Source organism: Prionailurus bengalensis, chromosome D4 (assembly GCF_016509475.1).
Source record: "Prionailurus bengalensis isolate Pbe53 chromosome D4, Fcat_Pben_1.1_paternal_pri, whole genome shotgun sequence".
NCBI lineage: Eukaryota > Metazoa > Chordata > Mammalia > Carnivora > Felidae > Prionailurus > Prionailurus bengalensis.
In genome coordinates this window covers 84,158,507-84,182,618 of record NC_057359.1, presented here as the reverse complement: position 1 = coordinate 84,182,618, position 24,112 = coordinate 84,158,507, and the positions used below count along the sequence as shown (strand labels likewise).

Below are 24,112 nucleotides of genomic sequence, written 5' to 3'. Positions count from 1 at the left end.
ATTATACAGCCATTCCATCTCTTTATATATGTTTTTTTTTAAATCTGAGTGTGTAAGAAGATGATCTCTTTCCTACCATGTGATTTCTATAAATATACTCTCTTTTATCAGAATCAATTTCTATACTTTAGTTTCAGTTTCTGCATACTTTCTTTCTTTTTTTTTTTTATATCAAGGGGTCAGTAGGGTCGGTTCCTTCTCAACGTTTATTTATTTTTTTTTTGGGACAGAGAGAGACAGAGCATGAACGGGGGAGGGGCAGAGAGAGAGGGAGACACAGAATCGGAAACAGGTTCCAGGCTCCGAGCCATCAGCCCAGAGCCCGACGCGGGGCTCGAACTCACAGACCGCGAGATCGTGACCTGGCTGAAGTCGGACGCTTAACCGACTGCGCCACCCAGGCGCCCCTCTGCATACTTTAATTCATTCCTTGACCTGCTTCCCTTTTAGGTCTTAGCACAGGGTAATTCTCTATTTTTTTTAAACCTCAGTAAACTGCAGAGTGATAACTATGGTGGTATTGTACATTAGATACTGTTTTCAGACTTCTTTCACACCTAAATAACCTTGTTCTATCTTCACAACAGTTATTTGAGATACACAGAGCAAGTGCAAATTGCTTGTTTTTGTGAATTAAAACCTTGCGACTCACAGTGTTCGCTCAAGTTTTTGTTTGTTTGTTTACAGTCACATAACTAGGAAGTGTTAGGAGCAGGAATACTCCAGCTTCTGGCCTAACATCGGGCACTTTCCGCTGCTGTTAGGACCCTGCGTTGTGCTCCCTCGCGTGATGTAATGCACACTTAACCAGGTTTCTTTCATGCTTTCATATTGCCAACCACTTATTCAGAATTCAACCCAGAGTAGCAGTTACTCTTGTTTTGTCAGAAGACTTCCTATAAAAAGAAGTTGTCAACAAGACAGGCCAATAATTTGCCAGATGCTCTGTATTTAGCAGAGCAAGTCTTTGAAGTTGTCCCTACTTACTGCTCTTCTGCTGTGTGTCTATTTTGTAATCTCTGCCAGGACTGTTGTATATAGATCAGTTTCCTGGGGCCTCAGTAACAAATTGCCACTAAGTGGGTGGTTTAAAACAACAGAAATTTGTGCTCTCACACTTCAGGAGGCCAGAAGTCCAAAATCAAAGTGTTGGCAGAACTGGTCCTTTTTAGAAGTTCAGAGGGAGACTGTTCCATTTCTCTTCCCTGGCTTCTGGTGGTTGCCAGCGATCATTGCTGTTCCTTGGCTTTGCAGCTGCATAATTCGAGTCTCTGTCTCCTTCTTCATATGGCTGTCTTCCCTCTGTGTCTGTGTCTGCATATGGCATTCTGCTCACTGTGAATGCCTGTCTCCTCAGCTTATAAGGACACGGTCGCATTGGATTAATACCCTGTTCCAGTACGACCTCATGTTAATTTACGCCTTAATTACATCTGCAAACGCACTACAGTTGACCCTTGAAGAACACAGGTTTGAACTGTGCTGGCCTTCTTACACGTGGGTTTTTTTCAATAATCACATACACTGACAATATCAATAAGTACAGTATAGTACTGTAAATGTATTTTCTATTCCTAATGGTTTTCTTAATGACATTTTTTCTAGATTACTTTATTGTAAGAATATGGTATATGATACATGTAATATACAAAATGTATGTTAATCAACTATTGATGTTATAAGGCTTCCAGTCAACAGTAGGCTATTAGTTAAGTTTGGGGGAGTGGGTCAAAATTATACATGGATTTTCAACTGCACAGGGGTCAACTTGTTTTTTCATTTTTCTAATGGTGTCTTTTATTGAATACAATTCTTGGTTTTCAGAATGGTCTAATTTTTCCTTAGTGAAGAATGCTTTTTGGTGAGCTATTTATTTATTTATTTATTTATTTATTTATTTATTATTGTTTTAAGACCTTTTTTAATGTTTTATTTATTTTTGAGACAGAGAGAGAGAGGGGATGAACGGGGGAGGGTCAGAGAGAGGGAGACACAGAATCTGAAACAGGCTCCAGGCTCTGAGCTGTCAGCACAGAGCCCGATGCGGGGCTCGAACTCACGGACCGCGAGATCATGACCTGAGCAGAAGTCGGCCGCTTAACCGACTGAGCCACCCAGGCGCCCCTTGGTGAGCTATTTAAATAATCTTTTTTTTTTTTTTAACCTCACTGTCATGAAGATAACCTCCCGTATTATTATTTAACTATTCAACTTTACCTTTTACATTTATATCCACAGTCTGCCTAGAATTGATTGTCATGTGTAATTGTGTGAATTTTTGTGTGAATCAAGATTCATGTTTTTTCTTTCAGTTTAGATATCTAGTTGACCCAATACTGGCTCTTTTTCTTAATTTTTTGGACAAAACTTATTTTTTCTCATTGCTTTACAAAATGCCGCTTTTGTCATAAATCAAATGTCGGTGTGCGTGTGTGTTATCTCTCAACTCTACTCCGTTTTACTCTTCTGGTACCAGTACCACAGTCTTCAGTCCTGCTTTTCAAAAGTCTTGGTATCCAGTGGAATCAGTCCTTCCATTTGTTCTTCATCAAGATTATTTTATTTTATTTTATTTTATTTTTTTAATATATGAAATTTATTGTCAAATTGGTTTCCATACAACACCCAGTGCTCGTCCCAAAAGGTGCCCTCCTCAATGCCCATCACCCACCCTCCCCTCCCTCCCACCCCCCATCAACCCTCAGTTTGTTTTCAGTTTTTAAGAGTCTCTTATGCTTTGGCTCTCTCCCACTCTAACCTCTTTTTTTTTTCTGCCCCTCCCCCATGGGTTTCTGTTAAGTTTCTCAGGATCCACATAGGAGTGAAACCATATGGTATCTGTCTTTCTCTGTATGGCTTATTTCACTTAGCATCACACTCTCCAGTTCCATCCACGTTGCTACAAAGGGCCATATTTCGTTCTTTCTCATTGCCACGTAGTACTCCATTGTGTATATAAACCACAATTTCTTTATCCATTCATCAGTTGATGGACATTTAGGCTCTTTCCATAATTTGGCTATTGTTGAGAGTGCTGCTATAAACATTGGGGTACAAGTGCCCCTATGCATCAGTACTCCTGTATCCCTTGGGTAAATTCCTAGCAGTGCTATTGCTGGGTCATAGGGTAGGTCTATTTTTAATTTTCTGAGGAACCTCCACACTGCTTTCCAGAGCAGCTGCACCAATTTGCATTCCCACCAACAGTGCAAGAGGGTTCCCATTTCTTCACATCCTCTCCAGCATCTGTAGTCTCCTGATTTGTTCATTTTGGCCACTCTGACTGGCATGAGGTGATATCTGAGTGTGGTTTTGATTTGTATTTCCCTGATGAGGAGCGATGTTGAACATCTTTTCATGTGCCTGTTGGCCATCAGGGTGTCTTCTTTAGAGAAGTGTCTATTCATGTCTTCTGCCCATTTCTTCACTGGGTTATTTGTTTTTCGGGTGTGGAGTTTGGTGAGCTCATCAAGATTATTTTAGCTGCTCTTGACTCTTTGCATTTCTGTATAGATTATAAGATCAACTTGTCCATTTGTCCAAACAAATCTACTGATACTTTGATTGGTATTTGCACTGATCTGTAGACCAATCTAGGGAGAACTGATGTCCTTATACTTTTGAGGCTTCTAGTATAAAAGATGGCATATTCTGAATTTTCTTATTTATTTATTTATTTATTTATTTATTTATTTATTTTTAAATTTTTTTTTTCAACGTTTATTTATTTTTGGGACAGAGAGAGACAGAGCATGAACGGGGGAAGGGCAGAGAGAGAGGGAGACACAGAATCGGAAACAGGCTCCAGGCTCTGAGCCATCAGCCCAGAGCCTGACGCGGGGCTCGAACTCACGGACCGCGAGATCGTGACCTGGCTGAAGTCGGACGCTTAACCGACTGCGCCACCCAGGCGCCCCAGAATTTTCTTATTTAATTCTGATAACTTATCTGCAGGTCCTTTTGAAATTTCTATGGAAAGGTTCATATCATCTACAAATAATGACAGCTTTATATTTATTTGATAAAAATATAATTGAGTCATGTGTGATTTTAAATTTTCTAGCCACATTAAAAAGGTGAAATTAATTTTAATAGTATATTTTATTCAACTAAAATACCAAAATATGATTTCAACATGTAACAAGGTAAAAATTATTAATGAGATTTTTACATGCTTTTTCATACTTAATCTTCTAAATTTGGTGTATTTTACATTTATGACACATCTCAATTTAGAGTAGCCATGTTTCAAGTACTTAGTAGCCACGTATGGCAAATGACTACAGCATAGGTTTAGAGAATGAGGCAAACTTTTTTTTTAAGCAAATGTTATATATATAGCTTTTTTATGTATAACTTTTAATGGAGTCACTGATGGGGCTTCTACTGTCTTGATTATATATAAGTGCCAAGGAGAGACTGAATTTTCAAGGAAGGTTATTCTGAAAAGGTGTCATTTGAATGTCTTGAACTATGAATATAAATTTGCCAGGTGAACAAAATGGCCAAAGAGAATAACATGTAAAACTGTGATGTTATATTAGAGTAGAATTCGTTCAGAGCCTTGCACATACTTTGCTGTGGGCGGAGAAGGGGTCACACTGCGAGAGTGGTGGCTGACTGGCTAGCAGTTCTTCCCCAGTTCCCTGTGTTATGAGTAATTTATTAGTAATGGTAGTTCACATGTTCCAAATAGATAAAGTAAGATAAATTTTCAAAAGTGTAATTGCTGGGCCTAATAAAATACGCATATACCCCAGCACATACGGTGAATCTCGGGGTCTGAACGAATTTTTCTGCCCCTAGAAAATATGCTGGTTTCAGTGCATAGTCAACTGCAATAATTAGTGTACTGTATCTGTAATGGGTTAACTGTTGTATTAAGTTCGTATTTTGGGTTTTTTGGTTTTGTTTTTATTTAAATTCTAGTTAGTTAAGATACAGTTCAATATCGGTTTCAGGAGTAGAATTCCGTGAATCATCACTTAGGTACAACACCCAGTGCTCATCATAACAAGTGCCCTCCTTCATGCCCATCACCCATCTAGGCCACCCCCCACCTCCCTCCCTCCATCAACCCTCATTTTGTTCTGTATCATTAAGAGCCTCTTCTGGTTTCTTTCCCTCTTTTTTTCCCTCCTTCCCCTGTGTTCATCTGTTTTGTTTCTTAAATTCCACATATGAATGAAATCATGGTATCTGTCTTTCTCTGACTGACATATTTTGCTTAGCATAATACACTCTAGCTCCATCCACGTTGATGCAAATGGCAAGATTTCATTCTTTTTGATGGCTGAGTAATATTCCATTGTTATATATGTACACACACACACACACACATCACATCTTCTTTATCCATTCATCCGTCAGTGGACAGTTAGGTCCTATCCATAGTTTAACTATTGATAAGGTTGCTATAAACACTGGGGTGCATGTACCCCTTTGAATCTGTATTTTTGTATCCTTTGGGTAAATATCTAATAATGCAATTGCTGGATTGTAGGATAGTTCTATTTTTAACTTTCTGAGGAACCTCCATACTGTTCTCCGGAGTGGCTCTACGGGTTTATATTTTGTTGATTACTGGTAAAGTTTAACATTTTTTCTTATTAACAGTGATGCATTACTACCTTCTAGTTCTCAGATTCCATTCAGGGTTTTCTAGTTGTCCCAATTATATCCTTTGCAGCAGAAAGATCCAGTTCAGGATCAGGCTTTGCACCTCAGTCTTCCTTTTCTTTGGAGGAAAAGGCATTTTCTTGACATATTTTACCTTGGCATTTTTGAAGATTACAGGTAGATTATGTTGTAGCAAGCCTCCCTATTTGGTTTTGTTTGTTTCCTCATGATTAGATTCAAGATCCAGCATCTAATTGAATTGGCAGGAACATTACTTCTCATTGTATCTTACCAAGTGGTAAAGGACTTTGATTAGTCCAATTATTAATATTCACTTTGATCATTTGATCAAGGTAGAGTCTGTCAGGTATCACTTCTGTATTTTGGAATTTATGTGTGTTTTATGGAGAAGTACTCTGAAACTCTCCCACACTTGCCATTTACTCAGTCATTTATTTATATCAGCATTGCTTCATGGTTTCTTACTTTATTCAATAGGTTATAATCCATCATTGTCATTATTTGTTTTGATGCTGAAATTATCCCCGGTTTGGCCAGTAGGAGGTTTTTCAAGCTGGATCCTCCTCCTTCTTTTCTTAATTGCTTTATTTTATTTATTTTTATTTTTATTTTTATTTTATTTTTTAAGTAAACTCTACCCTCACCGTGGGGCTTGAACTCACGACCCCAAGATCAAAAGTAGAATTCTGTACTGACTGAGCCAGCCAGGTGCCCCTTATTTTTTTATTTTATTAATTTATTTTTCCAGTTTTATTGAGGAGCATTGATATATAACATTGTACTAGTTTAAGGGGTATGTATATATTGTGAAATGATTACCACAGTTAAGTTTAGTTAACATCTATCACCTCACGTATTCTTTTCTTATTATAAGAACTTTTAAGATTTACTCTTAGCATCTTTCAGATACACAGTTCATTCTTGTTAACTATAGTCACCATGCTGTATATGTATCTCCAGAACTGAAAGTTTGTACCCTTTGACCACCTTCACTCATTTCCTCTACCCTACCTGCACCTATTCTATTCTCTCTTTCTATGAGTTTGGTTTTTTTTTTTTTTTAGATTCCACATATAAGTGAGATTATACAGTATTTGTCTTTCTCTATCTGACTTATCTCACTTACCATAATGCACTCAAGGCCCATCCATGTTGTTTTATATGTATGTTATATATAGGTTCCCTTGGAGATACATATATATATATATATATATATATATATATATATATATATATACCTGGTTCCCTTTATCGGAGAATGGTATTACAAGCCGAGATGTAGAGACTAGGTATGTTCATACCAAGTGGAGGTGGTCACTGTTCCAAGGCCCTCTCAGTACATAGATTTACAGAGCTAGGGAGTATGTATGTGTGTATGCTTATGTATACACACAGAGACATACATACGCCATACACATTTATGTCTGTATTCTTTTTTTTAATGTTTATTTATTTTTGAGAGAGCGTGAGCAGGGGAGGGGCGGAGAGAGAGGGGAGGGAGGATCTGAAACTGGCTTTGTGTCAACAGCAGCGAGCCTGACATGGAGCTTGAACCCATGAACTGTGAGATCACGACCTGAGCTGAAGCTGGACTCTCAAATGACTGAGCCACCCAGATGCTCCTATGTCTATATTCTAAAAGATCCATTAGTTCACCCAGACCTTCCACAGGGTTTATTCTAACCTTTCTCTTTTCATATTTGTATCTCTCTTCTCTTATAAAGAGAATTCTGGGTCCCATTGTCCTTAGTTGATTTTCTTATTTAAAAAAAAATTTTTTTTTAATAAAAAAAAATTTTTTTTTTTAATCTTTATTTTGAGAGAGAGACAGAGTGTGAGCAGGGGAGGAGCTGAGGGGAGGGAGACACAGAATCAGAAGCAGACTCCAGGCCCTGAGCTGTCAGCAGAGCCCGACGCGGGGCTCGAACCCACGAACCATGAGATCGTGACCTCAGCCGAAGTCAGACGCTCAAGTGACTGAGCCATCCAGGTGCCCCTTTTTAATCTTTTTTGATGTTTATTTATTATTAATGAGAGACAGAGAGAGGGAGACAGAGCATGAGCAGGGGAGGGACAGAGAGAGAGGGAGATGCAGAATTGGAAGCAGGCTTCAGGCTCTGAGCTGTCAGCACAGAGCCCGACACGGAGCTCGAACCCACAGACCGCAAGATCATGACCTGAGCTGAAGTCGGATGCTTAACTGACTGAGCCACCCAGGCACCCCAGTTGATTTTCTTATTTGATGAATCCTCCCATATATGAAAAATCTCTTCTTGTGGCCTCTGAACCGTTCCATGTGGAAATACTCAGGGTCACCTCACTCAGGGTTCAACCTCCCGTGCAGACCAGCCCTTTGTGTGCATGTGGATAGTCTCTTCACAGTTTGTGCCCTGTGCGTGGACACCTACTATGCTCTGCCCCACCTAATGGCTGTCAGACTGGATTGCTCAGGAAGGGGCAAGGGCTTCCTGGGAATTCTTGTTTCACCTGAATGTTTCTAGCTGTGGGGTTATTTCTTTATCTTTATCTTTTTTTTTTTTTTTTTTTGAGCCCTTTTGGTTTGAGGCCTCGTACTTTCCCTGAGTCTGAGAAGCTTAATGGAAGTTTCTTCCTGAAAATATTTTTCATCATCTCTGCATAATTTTTCTCTTCTATATATACTGTCATGTGGATGTTGATTTCCTTCATTTCTCTATTCCATATCTCTTGATTTTTCTTTTATGTATTTTACCTGTTCCTGATGTCAGGCAAAGCCTGATATTTTAGCTTATTAATTTGTTCAGCGCTCTCCTTTCTGCTCTTTAATACATTTATCCATTCAGTTTATTTCAGTGATTATATTTTTCATGCCCAGTATTCTTATTTGCTTCATTATGACATTTTCTTCCGGCTTTATTATTGTTTTTTAACGTTTATTTATTTATCTTGAGAGAGAGAAAAAGAGCACGCCCACATGTGCATGTGGGCAAGGAAGGGGCAGAGAGAATCCCAAGCAGGTTCCGCACTGTCAGTGCAGGACCCTACATGGCTGGTGCTTGATCTCATGAACTGTGAGGTCATGACCTGAGCCAAGAGATCAGGAGTCTGACACTTAATCAGCTGGGCAACCCAGGCACCCCCTTCCTGCTCTATTTCTAATATCCTTCCTTATTAAGTTTGAAAGTTTATTTATTTTTAAGATTTTATATATATATATATATATTTTTTTTTATGTTTATTTTTGAGAGAATGAGGGCACACACGCGAGTGAGCAGGGGAGGGGGAGAGAGAGAGGGAGACACAGAATCCGAAGCAGGCTCCACACTGTCAGTGCAGAGCTTGACACGGGGTTCGATCCCACAAACTGTGAGATTGTGACCTGAGCTGAAATCAGATGCTTAAGCACGTGAGCCACCCGGGTGCCCTGATTTTAAGTAATCTCTACACCCAGCAGGGGCTCGAACTTGCAACCCCAAGATCAAGAGACGCATGCTTTACCGACTGAGCTAGCCAGGTGCCCCAGTTTGTTTATTTTTAAACATTTATTTTCTGTCTTTTCTCCTGTGTCCTGGGGATATTAGTCACCTTGGTTCATGATGTATCTGAGGTGTGGTGAAGAAAGCTACAGTCAGCTTTGATGCCTAGTTTGTGCCTCTCCTGGGTTAGAGAATGGAGGTGGTAGGGGTCCAGGGAGAGGACTTACCCACCGTCATTATACGGTGTGAAACCCCTTCTAAGGCTCAGCACTTTTTTTTTTCTTTTTTTTAATTTTTTTTTCAACTTTTTATTTATTTTTGGGACAGAGAGAGAGAGAGAGAGAGCATGAACGGGGGAGGGGCAGAGAGAGAGGGAGACACAGAATCGGAAACAGGCTCCAGGCTCTGAGCCGTCAGCCCAGAGCCCGACGCGGGGCTCAAACTCACGGACCGCGAGATCGTGACCTGGCTGAAGTCGGACGCTTAACCGACTGCGCCACCCAGGCGCCCCGGCTCAGCACTTTTTAAGGTCTGTTTCCATCTGTTAGAAACTTCTAGCCCACAAAGTACAGAAAGCAGTGGTGGGAAAAGGGAGCCATGCACATACAGGGACCACCCACTGCCGTCCGTGCATATCCCCACCAGCTGGCCCCATGGCACCCACTTGTTACTCTGCAGCCCCTTGACGGTTTCAGGCTTGCCGACAGTCTTTCTGCCCTGTAACTGCAACTGCCTATTCAGTAAAATGTTGGAGAGAAAAATATTTACCGAAATAACCGCACCACACCCTAACTCTCATCTCTGGTGTCTGGCTCTGGTCTGCTCTGCTCGCATTTTCACCCTACATCAGGACCAGATTTCCCTACGTTGTTCCAGGGATTTCTGTCTGTATGTAAACACAAATTAATTTTTTTGTTTAGTATAGGTTCATACTTCACATGCTGTCCAGCAGCTTGCTGTTTTTACATTTTATTTTTTAAAAGAGTTTTTTTTTTTAAATGTTTATTTACTTTTGAGACAGAGCAAGATGGTGCAGGGGAGGGGCAGAGAGAGAGAGGGACAGAGTATCTGAAGCAGGCTCTGTGCTGACAGCAGAGAGCCCGATGTAGGGCTTGAGCTCACAAACCAGGAGATCATGACCTGGGCCAAGGTCAGATGCTTAACCAACTGAGCCACCCAGGTGCCCCAGCAACTTGCTGTTTTTAAAATGGCTGATTAGGGGCCCCTGGGTGGCTCAGTCAGTTGAGCGTCCTCTTGATTTTGTCTCAGGTCATGATCTCAGGGTTGTGGGATTACGGAGCCTGCTTAAGATTCTGTCTTTCTCTCTCTGCCCCTCTCCCCCACTTCTGTGCTCTCTATCTCAAAATAAAAAATAAAAAAATTAAAATGGCTGATTAACATGATTGATTACATATGAAGGTAGTTTGGTTTCAATCAAAGATAGCTTTAATGTATGTGTATGTATAGTTTTTATATCCCTTTTACACTGAGGTTTCTTCATATAATTACCTTATCTTAAATGTAAGTTAGTGATAGGGTAGAGTGTAGTTGTTAGTGTTCTGTGAAGCACTTGATATTTGCCCTCTTTGATTCTTTTAGGTTGTTACCAGTTTTTAAATACTGCATGATGATACTGAAATAAATATCTTTATGGATAAAGTGTTTTACATTTACAGATCATTTTCAAGGATGGATTTACAGAATGGATCAAATAGAGGAGTAGGTCAAAAGGCATTCAAATAGTATTTCCAATATGATGTACCAACTTGCATTCCTACTGACAATATGAGAGTGTTTTCCCACACCATCGTGCACTTAGGTTATTTTGATGATTTGACTGTGATCAGAAGAATTCTGTATCTTGAAAAAAATGCTATCAAATAATATAATTAAGGTATGTTCCTCATTTTATTCTTATCTACCGGATAAATGGACGTATGTTTTCTTACAGGACTGAATTTGCTCTTAAAGAAATCATGTCCTCTGGAGGTGCTGAAGATGATATCCCACAGGGAGAGAGGAAAACAGTTACAGATTTTTGTTACCTTCTGGATAAATCTAAGCAACTGTTCAACGGATTAAGGTTAGTGGACTCTTGATGCCTTAAACTTTTCTCTAGTTCTGTGTTTTTTTCCCTATGGCTGGTGTGTGGTAAGTTTCTGAAAGTCATGGATAGAATGTTTTATAAATACCTGTAGTAGAGGTCAGGTGATCATGCTGTTTTGACCCTCTTCATTTTCAGATGAGAAGACAATAGGAAAGAGAAACTGTTCCCTTCAAGTTGAGGCGAGCAGTTTTGTTAGATGGTTTTGCATACGGTATTCACATCATACCCTATTTATTTGTTTGTTTGTTTGTTTGTTTGTTTATTTTTAATGTTTTCATTTTTGAGAGACAGAGAGAGACAGAGCACTAGTGGGGAAGGAGCAGAGAGAGAGGGAGACCCAGAACCTGAAGCGGGCTCCAGGCTCTGAGCTGTCAGCACAGAGCCCGACGCGGGGCTAGAACTCACGAACTGTGAGATCATGACCTGAGCCGAAGTCAGCGCCCAACCGACTGAGCCACCCAGGTGCCCCCACATCATACCCTATTTACATCTGATTTTACACATTGGGGTATTGAAGTTAATGTATCTTTTTAGAAAACATTTACAATTATAAAGATAATTACAAGATTATCAAATATTCATTTGATAATATTCCATGACCACTGTATCTAAAGTTATACTTTCAGTCACTTTATCCCTATATTCATTTAATTTTTAAAAAAAAAAATTTTTTTTTTTCAACATTTATTTATTTTTGGGACAGAGAGAGACAGAGCATGAACGGGGGAGGGGCAGAGAGAGAGGGAGACACAGAATCGGAAACAAGCTCCAGGCTCTGAGCCATCAGCCCAGAGCCTGACGCGGAGCTCGAACTCACGGACCGCGAGATCGTGACCTGGCTGAAGTCGGACGCTTAACCGACTGCGCCACCCAGGCGCCCCTCATTTAATTTTTTAATAAAACTGATGACTGTCTTGAGCAATCTTATTAATTTGCCTATAATGTCTTCCTACATAAAACTAATATTCCCAAGAATAGGACCCTGTTTGTCACGGTTTCTCTAGTACATAATGGCCAGGGTCTGGCCCATTGCAGATGCTTCATAAACATTTGTTAAATGAAGGATTCCAAAGGCAGGTTTCTTAACTTCTGTACTCTGCTGCTTTCTATTTTGTGCCAGAGAAGAATCTTTGAGATCAGCTTCTGGTAATAATCAGATTAATTGCAACTTTTTAAAGAATTATTTTCTGGGGTCTGGGTGGCTCAGTTGGTTAAGTGTCCGACTTTGGCTCAGGTCATGATCTTGCGGTTCGTGAGTTCAAGCCCTGCCTTAGGCTCTGTGCTGACAACTCAGAGCCTGGAGCCTGCTTCGGATTCTGCGTTTCCCTCTCTCTCTGCCCCTCCCATGCTCATGCTGTCTCTCTCTCTCAATAATAAATAAACGTTAAAAAATAAATAAATAAATAAAAAAGTATTATTTTCTGAGGCACCTGGGTGGCTGAGTTTATTGACCATCTGACTCTTGGTTTCTGCTCAGGTCATGATCTCATGGTTTGTGAGATCAGTTCCTATGTTCGGCTCTGCGCTGATGAGCATGGAGGCTGCTTGAGATTCTCTCTCTCTCTCCCCCCCCCTCTCTGCCCCTCCCTCTGATCTCTCTCTCTATCCCTCAAAATAAATAAATAAAATTTAAAAAAGAAAACATATTTTTTCAACCGATTATTGCATTTCTTGCATATTTTTTCTTGTCCCTTGTCCTCCCTCCTTTTTATACTTGTAATGCCTAGAGTGAACATCCAGCTCAGGTCCTCTGTAATGACCTACTCTTGATTTTCATCTCTGTTCTCTTTTACATCATTTCGTTTTCAGAAAATGTCTCTGAAATTTGTCCACCATATGCCAGACATACTCTTTTTTTGTATTCATTTACTCTTTATGGGATGTATGTCATCTTGTCATTTCATATCAGCATTTTTTGCTATACTGCTTAATAAAAAGCCCTAGATACTACGTTTTGACCCAAAGTTTACTAGCTTCTCTATATATTCTCATTTGAATATAAGAATGAGTATAGTATGAGTATGTCTTTCACTGAGTATGTTTGAGAAGCATATTGAATGTAGTGGCATCTCCCTTCTTAAAAAGGAATTATTTTCCTAATCTGATTCTGGATCATAAATGAATCCTTAAAGCTCAAGTAATCTCTTGCTAGAGACTCTCCATCTGGCTAAAATCACTCTGTAACTACAACAACAGTAACAGTAACACATTTCCACACAGCATTCTACAGTTTGTAAATCGCTTTAAAGTATGTCTTCATCTTTAAGCCACACGATGACAGTATATAGTACAAAACACGTAACTAGAGTTGATTGTTTTATCTTACCCTCTTTTTAAATGTGCAAATTTTAAATTTAAATTTGTTGTGCAGATCAATTTAACAGCTCAAATGTGTCTCATTTTGATCTTTTTTTAAAGTGCCATTTTAATGATCACACTGATTTTATTTTTATTTTTGAATTTTTGATTTTATTTAGTTTTAAAGTAATTGCAGAGTAAAATTGTGTCTGTGGGGATGGTAGGAAAACCTAATACATGGAGAGGTTACATGAGATCTAATCTTTAGGACTGTTTATTTATTGTTACAGAAATTTATTATAATATGCTTGTGATACCTATTTCAGTTTAGTTCTTGAGCTCTTGAAGCTGTATCGGGTCCAAGAATTAATCCTTCTGGGCACCTGGGTGGCTCCAACTTCAGCTCAGGTCATGATCTCATGGTTCATGAGTTCGAGCCCCACTTTGGGCTCTGTGCTGACAGCTCAGAGCCTGGATCCTGCTTCAGATTCTGTGTCTCGCTCTCTCTCTGCCCCTCCCCTGCTTGTGCTCTGTCTCTCTCTCTCAAAAATAAACATTTAAAAAGAAATAAAGAATTAATCCTTTTGGCTTTGTTTTCTGAAATATTCAGTACATAATTTCACCAGTTTGAAATTTCCCTTCTTCATTTGTTAAGTCAATAATTTTGTCAGTATACATGTGTAACTTGCAGATACCATAAATTACTACCCAGAAAGCACTATTTTTTTTTCTTAACTTACATTATATCAGTCTGGCACTGTGGCCACAGCTTGCTTGCTTGCTTGCTTGCTTGCTTTCTTTCTTTCTTTCTTTCTTTTGTGTTTATTTATTTATTTAGAGAGAGAACGCCCACACACGTGCAAGCAGGGAAAGGGCAGAGAGGGAGAGAGAGAATCTCAAGCAGAGCCCAGTGCAGAGCTTGATCCCATGAACTGCAAGATAATGACCTGAGCCGAAATCAAGAGTTGGACACAACCTACTGAGCCACCCAAACACCCCTGAAAGCAGTATTTTCTATACTAATATATTGATTGCCTCCCAGATGTGGAGTAGTACTTCCCCAAAGTGCTATTTTTAAAATTTGAGAATCGTGGCGTGCCTGGGTGGCTCAGTCGGTTGAGCGTCCAACATCAGCTCAGGTCATGATCTTGCAGTTGATGGGTTCAGGCCCCACATCAGGCTCCCTGCTGTCAGCCTGTCAGTGCAGAGCCTGCTTCTGATCCTCTGCCCCCCTCTCTCTGCACCTCCCCTGCTTGCACTCTCCCAAAAAGAAATCAATCATTTAAATTAATATTTAAAAATAAAATAAAATAAAATAAAATAAAGTAAAATAAAATAAAATTTGAAAATACTAATAATAAATTTTGGCCTAGAGGAATGGATAAGCAAATTCATCAGGGATTTATTTTCAGTGTTTTGTGTACAGGGCCCTCTTTAAAAAAAATTTTTTTTGATTTTTTTTTTAATATTTATTTACTTAGAGCGCACAATCAGGGGAGGGATAGAGACGGAGAGAGAGAGAGAGAGAGAGAGAGAGAGAGAGAGAGAGAATCATAAGCAGGCTCTACAGTGTCAGCACAGAGCCTGATGCAGGGCTCGATCCCATGAACTGTGAGATCATGACCTGAGCTGAAATCAAGAGTTGAACACTTACCCGACTGAGCTACCCAGGTGCGCCCAGGGCCCTCTTTATTTTATTTATTTATTTTTTTCAACGTTTATTTATTTTTTTGGGACAGAGAGAGACAGAGCATGAACGGGGGAGGGGCAGAGAGAGAGGGAGACACAGAATCGGAAACAGTCTCCAGGCTCTGAGCCATCGGCCCAGAGCCCGACGCAGGGCTCGAACTCACGGACCGTGAGATCGTGACCTGGCTGAAGTCGGACGCTTAACCGACTGCGCCACCCAGGCGCCCCAAGGGCCCTCTTTATTTTAAACAGCCTTAATTATTTCTGTAATAAATATGGTGAGTAAAGTATATATATTCTCTGAATGCTTTTGGGTTGCTGTTTGAGAGAGATGTAGCTAATGGCAGTGCAAGTGTGAAGTTTCCTGAGAGATTAGTACTTTGATTCTTTTCCTTTTTTTCACTTTTTAAGAACATCTGTTTTACACGCATACACACACACAAACAGAATGATATAGAATTATTAAAAAGATTTGGTGGATAAATGAAAAAGAGCGAATTACAAAAACAGTATGTTCTTCATGATCTTGATTTATCAAAAATTCTATATTAAATCGATGTTCTGTATACCCTAGTAGCTCTTAGCGGGGACTGTTTGCTTTTACCGCCCAGTTTGGTCCCTAACCAGAGACCAAATATATTTGGGGGTTGATTTTCTCAAAATGTCTGGTACATATGGGGGTGTGTATTTTCTCTGCTTGTTTATCTAAATGAAAATGCTTTGTTCAGTATTAGGCCTTGGTTGGAGAGGCCTCTATTTATCAGTTCTGTAGGTTTTGTTTGAGTTCCCCATGGTGGTGGTTGTGGGGTGTGTGGCATTCTTCTCCACCCTTCTCTCCCATTCCCTCTCCAAAGTAGCTCTTTGAGTTATGCGAATTAAAAACCTCTCTGCTTTTCAAGGGGTGATACAGTTTTAGTGCATTTCTTTTGAAATAGAGAGGATTTCTTTGGGAAAAATGAAAAGAAATTTTTTTTGGTCGTTTTCCCTCTTTATATCTATGTTGGTCTGAATAGAAAACAGGATCATAGTGCTTATAGAGAAGAAGAAATACATTGATGGTGGTCTGGACCAGTTTTGGGACTTGGGGAAATGGGAAAGTGGGGACCCAGCTAGAGTAGCATAGCCTTTAATATGGGGCTCTTCCTTCCCAACATTCTTCTCACTGTTAGTGTTTATCAATTTTGACTAGCTTTCCTTCATGCTTTCTCTATTTTTCTTGAGTTCACAAACTAATTATTAAACTTACAATGCAGTGTAATAGACTTGCAGAAAAGTACAAAGATTATGAATGTATTTTTTTACAAATGGAGCATATCCATGTGGCTTGTACTTGGATAAAGAAATAGAACATATGGGGCGCCTGGGTGGCTCAGACGGTTGAGTGTCTGACTCTTGATTTTGGCTCAGGTCATGATCTCAAGGTCATGGGATCAAGTCCTGCATGGGGCTCTGTGCTGACAGTGCAAAGCCTGCTTGAGATTCTCTCTCTCCCTCTCTCTGCCCCTCCCCTACTTGCTCGCCCTCTCTTTTTCTCTCAAAATAGATAAGTAAACATAAAAAAAAGAAACCAACAGAACATTTAGCACCTCAGCAACCCCCTGTGTTCCCTCTCACTTGGACTTTTAAACTCCTTATGAGCAGAGCAAAAAAGTGCATTTCAGTTCATGAAAGGCTTCAGAGTTTCTATATAATGTCTTACTTAGATGTAATAAATTCCCTTTTTGCCCTTGAAGGTGTGTCTTTCCACCTTATATTACGTCGTTCATCTAAGTTCTCAGAACCTTTTAATTTTCCTAGGCATGAATATTTTTTATAACGTTCATTTTATTTTTGAGAGAAAGCGTGAGTGGGGGAGGGGCAGAGAGAGAGAGAGGGAGAGAGAGAGAGAGAGAGGGAGAGAGGAGGACAGATGATCCGAAGCGGGCTCTGCTTTGACAGGAGCAAGCCCTGTGGGAGGCTCGAACTCACGAACCACGAGATCATGACCTGAGCTGAAGTCAGATGCTTAGCTGACTGAGCCACCCAGGTGCCCCTAGATGTGAATATCTTAACGAAGTGTTTTTCTTGCCTGAAAATATCTCCTTATATTATGTGCATAATAAATAAGCTGTTTCCACTCACTGTGTAAGAAAACATAGACCAAGAGAGTGAGAAATAGATAAAATGAATGGTGTTTTTCCTTTAATAGCTCTTGCATGTAGTTACAGTAGTAATGAAGTGAGAATAATGTTAGAAATATCTTTGAATACTGTCAGAAAATGATCAAAAGCCCCAGTGCTTGCAGGGTTCCAGTTACCATGGTGACTAAGACTGCTGGAGCAGAATGGAATACTTGCTGGGATTATATAAGACAGCATCTTGAGACATGTATTTGAGATACACAGCTGTCCCTGCCAGTGATATCCATGACTTTTGGTGCTTTGAGACAGCAGAGGCCTCCAAATCACTGATTATTTGACTCTGGAAGAGCAAATACACATAGCCAAAATAAGCACTGGAGGCCACAAATATACATTGACAGAGAAGTGTGCCAAAGTGAAGTATAATGGTCTTACATAAAAATAACTGCAGAAATTGTGTTGATTAAATAGCCTTCTAATATTTCAAATTAAAGAAGAAATCCCCCACAATACTTCCTTGAAGAGCCTATTTTTAGGATGCCCTGGTTCCTAAGTAGGAAAGGGTAACTGGGAGATGAACGGTCTGTTCCCTTGTCCCTTTCCTCCCCTCCTGCAACCCTTCCTTCCTCTTTCTTCCTTCTTTTTCTGCCCCTCCCTCTTCCTTCTCTTCTTTCCTCAAAAAATTCATACCTTCCTTGAGGCAAGCTCTGCACACCAGTAATAGTAGGGTATCTGTGGGGCGCCTGGGTGGCTCAGTCAGTTGAGCATCCAACTTTGGCTCAGGTCATGATCTCACGGTTCGTGAGTTCGAGCCCCACTTTGGGCTCTGTGTTAGCTCTGTGCTGACAGCTCGGACCCTGGAGCCTGCTTCAGATTCTGTGTCTCCCTCTCCCTCTGCCCCTCCCGCACCCATCCTCTGTCTCTCTCTGTCTTTCAAAAATAAATAAAAACATTTTTAAAAAGTTTAAAAACATAGTAGAGTATATGTTATTTCAAAGATGATGCTTAAAGTAGCTGTACAAGCTTGTAATAAATATTTTGGTTTTCTGTGGCTTATTGCTCAAAAGAATTGCACGTGCATTTGAGGTAGACTGCCACCAGAGTGCAGTGGATATCTTGGTCACATGATGTAGAGAAGTGTGGACTAATAAAAATTTAATACGAACCACAAATGTGATTTTAATTGTCTAGTAGCCAGATCTTAAAAAATGTAAAAAGGCAAAAATGAAATTAATGTTAATAATTTGTTTGATCTAATATATCTAAAATACTTTATCTCAACATGTCATCAATATAGGAAAATTATTGAGATCTTTTACATTCTTTTTTTTCATACTTAGTCCTTGAAGTACACTGAATATTTTATTAACTTTTTTAATGCTTATTTTTTTATTTTTGAGAGAGAGAGAGAGAGAGAGAGAACATGAGTGGGGAAGGAGCAGAGAGAAGGGAGGAGAGAACAGAGGACCCAAAGCAGGCTCCATGCTGACAGCAGACAGCCTCATGAGGGGCCTAAACTCATGAATCACAAGATCATGATCTGAGCTGAAGGCAGATGCTCAACCAACTGAGCCACTAAGGTGCCCCCTGAATATTTTATATAAACTTAACATACATTTGGGTTCAGATGAGCCACTTTTCAGGTACTCAGTACCCATGTATGGCTATTGACTCAGGCACAATTCCTCCCACTTTTAGCTTCTGTTCACAAAATGATCCACTGTGCTTTCTGGAGAATATATACTGGCTGTTTTGGGGTTCTCTTCTTCACAGGTCCATCAGATGTCCCTGTTTGTTTCTTCTGTCTCTTCCTGTACAGATGCCAATAGCCTTCAGGTCTTTTGGCTGTTGGTGATTTGTCCCTACCCAGCTGTATTTGGGGATTTGAAGGATACTTTATTACTTACTCTGTTAGTTTGCTAGGACTATCATAACAACATATCACAGATTGGGTTGCTTAAACAACAGAAATTTATTATCTCACTGTTCTGGAGGCTAAAAGTCCCAGATCAAGGTACTAGCAAGGTTGGCTCTTTCTGAGGCCTCACTCCTTGGCCTGGAGATGGCTGTTTTCTCACTGTGTACCTAAATCTAGTCATCCCTCCATACGTGCACATCCCTGGTGTCTCTGTGTGTGTCCTTATCTCCTCCTTACAGGACACAAGTCAGATATATTAGTGCCCACCCAAAAGGCCTTGTTTCAGTTTAATTACTATATTTGTTTAAAGGTCCCATGTCAAAATGCACATTCCGAGGTACTGGGGGTTAGGACTTCAACATATGAATTTTGAAGTGACATAACACTTACTTTTGCTGAAGATGTTGTTTGGGGTTTTGGTTTTGTTATCTAATGTTTCTGTCTGTTTTTGGAATGTACCTGAGTAGCTGAAACTATGCTGCTGTCCTTTCCCCAGAATCCAGAAAATCAGCTATTTAAATGATATACCAAAATTTTAAACACTAAAATAGATGAGTATATTTCTAATTAGTTCTTTTTGACTATCAAAGTTCAGTATAACCTGACCTAAAAAGTTACCGTTTTCTAAGATCTTAATTGTCAGGCCTGGCTAGGAACAAAAATACACGTCTTCACCTTTTTATTAAAAAAATTTTTTTTTTTTTTTAGTTTTTATTTATTTTGGAGACACAGATCATGAGCAGGAGAGGGGCGGAGAGAGAGGAAGACAGATAATCCGAAGCAGGCTCCAGGCTCCGAGCTGTCAGCACAGAGCCTGACTTGGGGCTTGAGCTCATGAACCGTGAGATTGTGACCTGAGCCGAAGTCTCAGCTTAACCGGCTGAGCCACCCAGGCGCCCCGACACATCTTCACCTTTAGAATTGCTAGTGGGTTAGACCAGGGATTGGTAAGGGGGAAGGTATTTGTGTTTACTTTTTTTGTTTTGTTTTTGTCTTTTTGTGTGTGATCTTCTAAGATCTTCCAGGAGTAGTGTAAAGAGAAAAAGGAAAGATTTTAAGAATAATAGATTTCACTAAATCCTCAAAACAACCTCATTAGCACCTATTTTCTTGGCTCATAAATGAGAAAAACAAAACTTTGGCAGATAAGCAATAGCTTATGTTAATACAATGGGTTGTAATTTGGGAAGTGCTGCCTCAGAGAAGTTTTTCCTTGGTGTAGGAGTAAGGATCCCAAAACTTACAGGGAAGCTCTGATAGCCTCTTCTCTGGAGGTGACACAGGAGAATACTCTAATGATGTAGGAAGGACGCCGTTCCTGGCTTCTTGCACTCATCTTCTTGGTTCTCTGAGAAATCCACATCTGTAGAACTCCTTAGGGTAACATCATACCTGCAAAATAGTCACAGACCTTTGGAGGGACAAGGCAGCAACACCTTAGAGGACTTTAAAACTTGACAACCTTTTTTTTCTATGCGCAAGGGGCCAGTGGAAAATAAATGTATTTCTAAGTGTAAGATTTTGTATACTTCCCCTGGAGCTGGTTCACAGGAGGAGAAGACAGCATTCCGTAGCTTTATTTGGCTTGGCATTTCTAAATTCAAACTAAGGGTGATTATTCAAAGTTATTCAAATTCATAAACCATCCTTAGGAATGGAACAATGTACTAAGTGCTTTCTGTGTGCCCACACCATTCTAGGTACAGGGCTAGCGATGGGAGCAGGATGCAGAGATAAAGGGAATGTCCACCTTCTACCTAATCAAGCACTCTTGTGCATTTTTTCTCAATCTCTCATTCAAAAAAAGCTTTTCTCCCTCTTCAGTAAACAAAAGAGTTGGGATGCCTGGGTGGCTCAGTCAATTAAGCAACGGTTAGTGAGACTGAGCCCCATGTCGAGTTCTGTGCTGACAGTGCAGAGCCTGCTTGGATTCTCTGTCTCTCTCTCTGTCTCTCTCTCTGTCTCTCTCTCTGTCTCTCTCTCTCTCTGCCCCTCTCCCACATGTGCTCGCGTGTGTGCACTCTTTCTCACTCTCAAAAATAAATAAAAATTTAAAAAGTTGATATAGTGGTATCATTAAGATATCCTCCCCAAAGGAAACACTCAGCCTTAACAGTCTAGACCTGTGGATACCCCCAACATCTTCCAACTCACAGATCGATTCTTAAACCTAAATTTGGAAACCAGGTATGCCAGTTGGTTAAAAAAAAAAACAAACATACCGGTGTTAAAACAAGGAATTGCTGATTGGCCTTGCAAGTCCTGAACACAATTTTGTCTGGCGTATAAATGAACACAGAGGCATGGATTAGAACAAAGATGTCACTGTATGTAATACAGTCTTCTCTGTGTAAACAAGAATGTGTGATGGGACACTGTGCTCCTTGACTGAAAACCTTGTTCAGAGGAATTGAGTTATGCCTTTGACTAGAGCTTTGGTCATAGCTTTGTTAGAGGTCAATTGCATCCCATGACCTGGGGAGCAGAATGAGCTCACAGAGAAGAAATTACTAACGTAGAATCAAAATCTAAATTGTTTTCCCTTATGGTGCAAAGAAGAGAACATTAGATTAGGGGTTAGAAGGTTTGAATTTGAATCGTAGTTCAACAATTTACTGGTCATGAGTTCCCAGACAACTCGCTTAAGGTCCTTGATCCTTAGTGTGTGTGTGTGTGTGTGTGTGTGTGTGTGTGTGTGTGTGTGTACATGTGTGTATGTGTGTATGTGTGTGTAAATGTGTTTACATATACACATATATGCCCTAGAGAAGCCAAGCATTTAACTATGGGACTAAGGAAAGAGAAGCCAGTAGAAGAGAACAGGAAGGACAGAAAGGAGAGAATTACAAGATGATGGACATGGTGCACAGCAGCACACCACAGGGAGGACGGACGTGAGGATGGAAGGGTGGCTATCGGGCTGGGATGTCAGGTGTGGGTGGGTGTCAGCCATCTTAGCTAATTCCGCTTAGTTAGGATGGTTGATTTATAGAAACCCAGAAGAGGTTTCCTAAGTTTTGACATCTCAGCGTTACATTGGAAACATCTCTGAGGTAAGAACCAGGTTTAATCATTTGCACGACACTTTTTGCTACTGTAGTCTCTGAACTTCCGTTGGTAGAGTTGAGGATTTAAAAAAAAGGAGCGAGATAAGTGTCATACTTTCAATTTCTACTAACGCTTTGGAAGAAGAATATGAGCAGTCAATTTATAACATAGGTGCCTTTGCAAAAAGTGAAATATCAGGTCATTTAGCTTACAGGATAATTCACAGAGCCCCATTTAATTTAATTCTATGGACCATTAATTTCCCATCTCTGACATCAGTATTAATAACCAAATGATGTATTCAGAGTTTAAAACCATAGTCAAGCTCTGAATAGTAGAGGAATTTGTCTAAACCTCTTTATAAAATACCTTAGTTAGTTTTAGACTCTAATCAAATTATAGTGGTATGTATATTAGCTTCTGTGATAGGTCTTATTAGAGAAGGGGTGGTCACAGGACTTAGCCTTTAGGAAGTTAAACAAAAATTTAACTCTGTTGAAAAAGAAATTCCTGTCTGTATAGCTGCGTTTTAATTTTTTTATTATTATTTTTTTTATTTTTTATTTTTTTATATTTGTTTACTTAATTTTGAGAGAGAGAGAATGTGCAGGGGAGGGGCAGAGAGAGAGAGAGGGAGACAGGATTTAAAGCAGGCTCTGCACTGACAGCAGAGAGCCTGATGTACGACTTGAACTCACAAACCAGGAGGTCATGACCTAAGCCAAAGTTGGATGCTTAACCAACTGAGCCACTCAGGTGCCTCTAATTATTACTTTTTTTAAAGTTTGTTTATTTAGAGAGAGAGAGAGAGAGGATGTGCATGCTTAATGAGCGTGGGGTTAGGGAGAGAGGGAGAGAGGGAGAGGGAGAGGGAGAGGGAGAGGGAGAGAGAGAGAGAGAGAGAGAGAGAGAGAGAGAGAGAGAGAATCCCAAGCAGGCTCTGCACTTACAGTGCAGGTGCTCAAACTCAGTAACAGCGAGATCATGGCCTGAGCTGAAATCAAGAGTTGGACTCTTAACCGACTGAGCCAACCAGGTGCCCCTGAGTTTTTGTTTTTATTTTTATGTATGTATTTGTTTGTTTATTTTTAGAGAGAGAGCATGCAAGTGGGGTGAGTGGCAGAGAGAGAGAGAATCTTAAGTAGAGTTCATGCCCACTGCAAAGCCCAACGCGGGGCCCAATCCCACGACCCAGGAATCATGACCTGAGCCGAAATCAAGAGTCTGGCACTCAGCTGACTGAGCCACCCCAGGTGCCCCTATGGCTGGGGTGGCAGATGTTCTAAATTATTTTGAGGAAAATACTATAGAATTTGGCCAGCATTGTTCATAGCTATATCAGAAAATCTTTGTGTACTACAACTTACTTGTTTTGGCCTTTTGGATCACCAATTATGTGCTTTCAGCCCTCATACAAAATTCCCTTCCTTAAAGCCCTTTACGCTGAACACTTGAAATTATATACATAGTCATGACACAGAGCACTGAGTTGTATCTAGTTCCGTTTTCTCTCGTAACAGAATGTATTACTGAGGTTTATTAAATCTGTCAGTTGGGAAACTCGGAAGAACTTGGAAGCACATGCTTCCTTGAAAATTTGCCTAAAGACTTCACACAGTATCGGTAAAGAAGCACCCAAGAGTTGTCAGTTCCCGTGGAGGTGATGGTGATGTTGCAACTCAATGCTGTTATGTAATAACACAGTCTTCCTAGCAGCAGCTACATGATAAGAGTCTTAAAGATTCTGGCAGCAACTTCAATTTTAAAATATCTGATTAGCTCTTTCTCGCTGGAGGTACATGGAGACATTAAAAAAGAGGAAAACTTGCAATAAATG

General features: G+C 40.1%; 1 protein-coding gene and 1 long non-coding RNA gene across 4 annotated transcripts in view; one reads left to right on the top strand and one right to left on the bottom strand.

Annotated features, from left to right (window-relative positions):
• SCAI (suppressor of cancer cell invasion) overlaps nucleotides 1-24,112 on the top strand; it is a 151,570-nt gene that overhangs the window by 66,041 nt on the left and 61,417 nt on the right. For all 3 annotated transcript variants that reach the window (XR_006295106.1, XM_043566909.1, XM_043566910.1), the window contains exon 3: nucleotides 11,047-11,178. Coding sequence is in view for 2 of the 3 variants with exons in the window: in XM_043566909.1 (XP_043422844.1) it covers nucleotides 11,047-11,178 (132 nt within the window). In the remaining variant the exon portion in view is untranslated. The remainder of the gene's footprint in view (nucleotides 1-11,046; nucleotides 11,179-24,112) is intronic.
• On the bottom strand, nucleotides 8,922-23,339 carry LOC122475178. Its single transcript, XR_006295107.1, has 3 exons — nucleotides 23,226-23,339; nucleotides 16,785-16,787; nucleotides 8,922-8,957 (listed from the first exon to the last, which is right to left on the bottom strand). It is a non-coding gene; the product is annotated as an uncharacterized LOC122475178 (long non-coding RNA).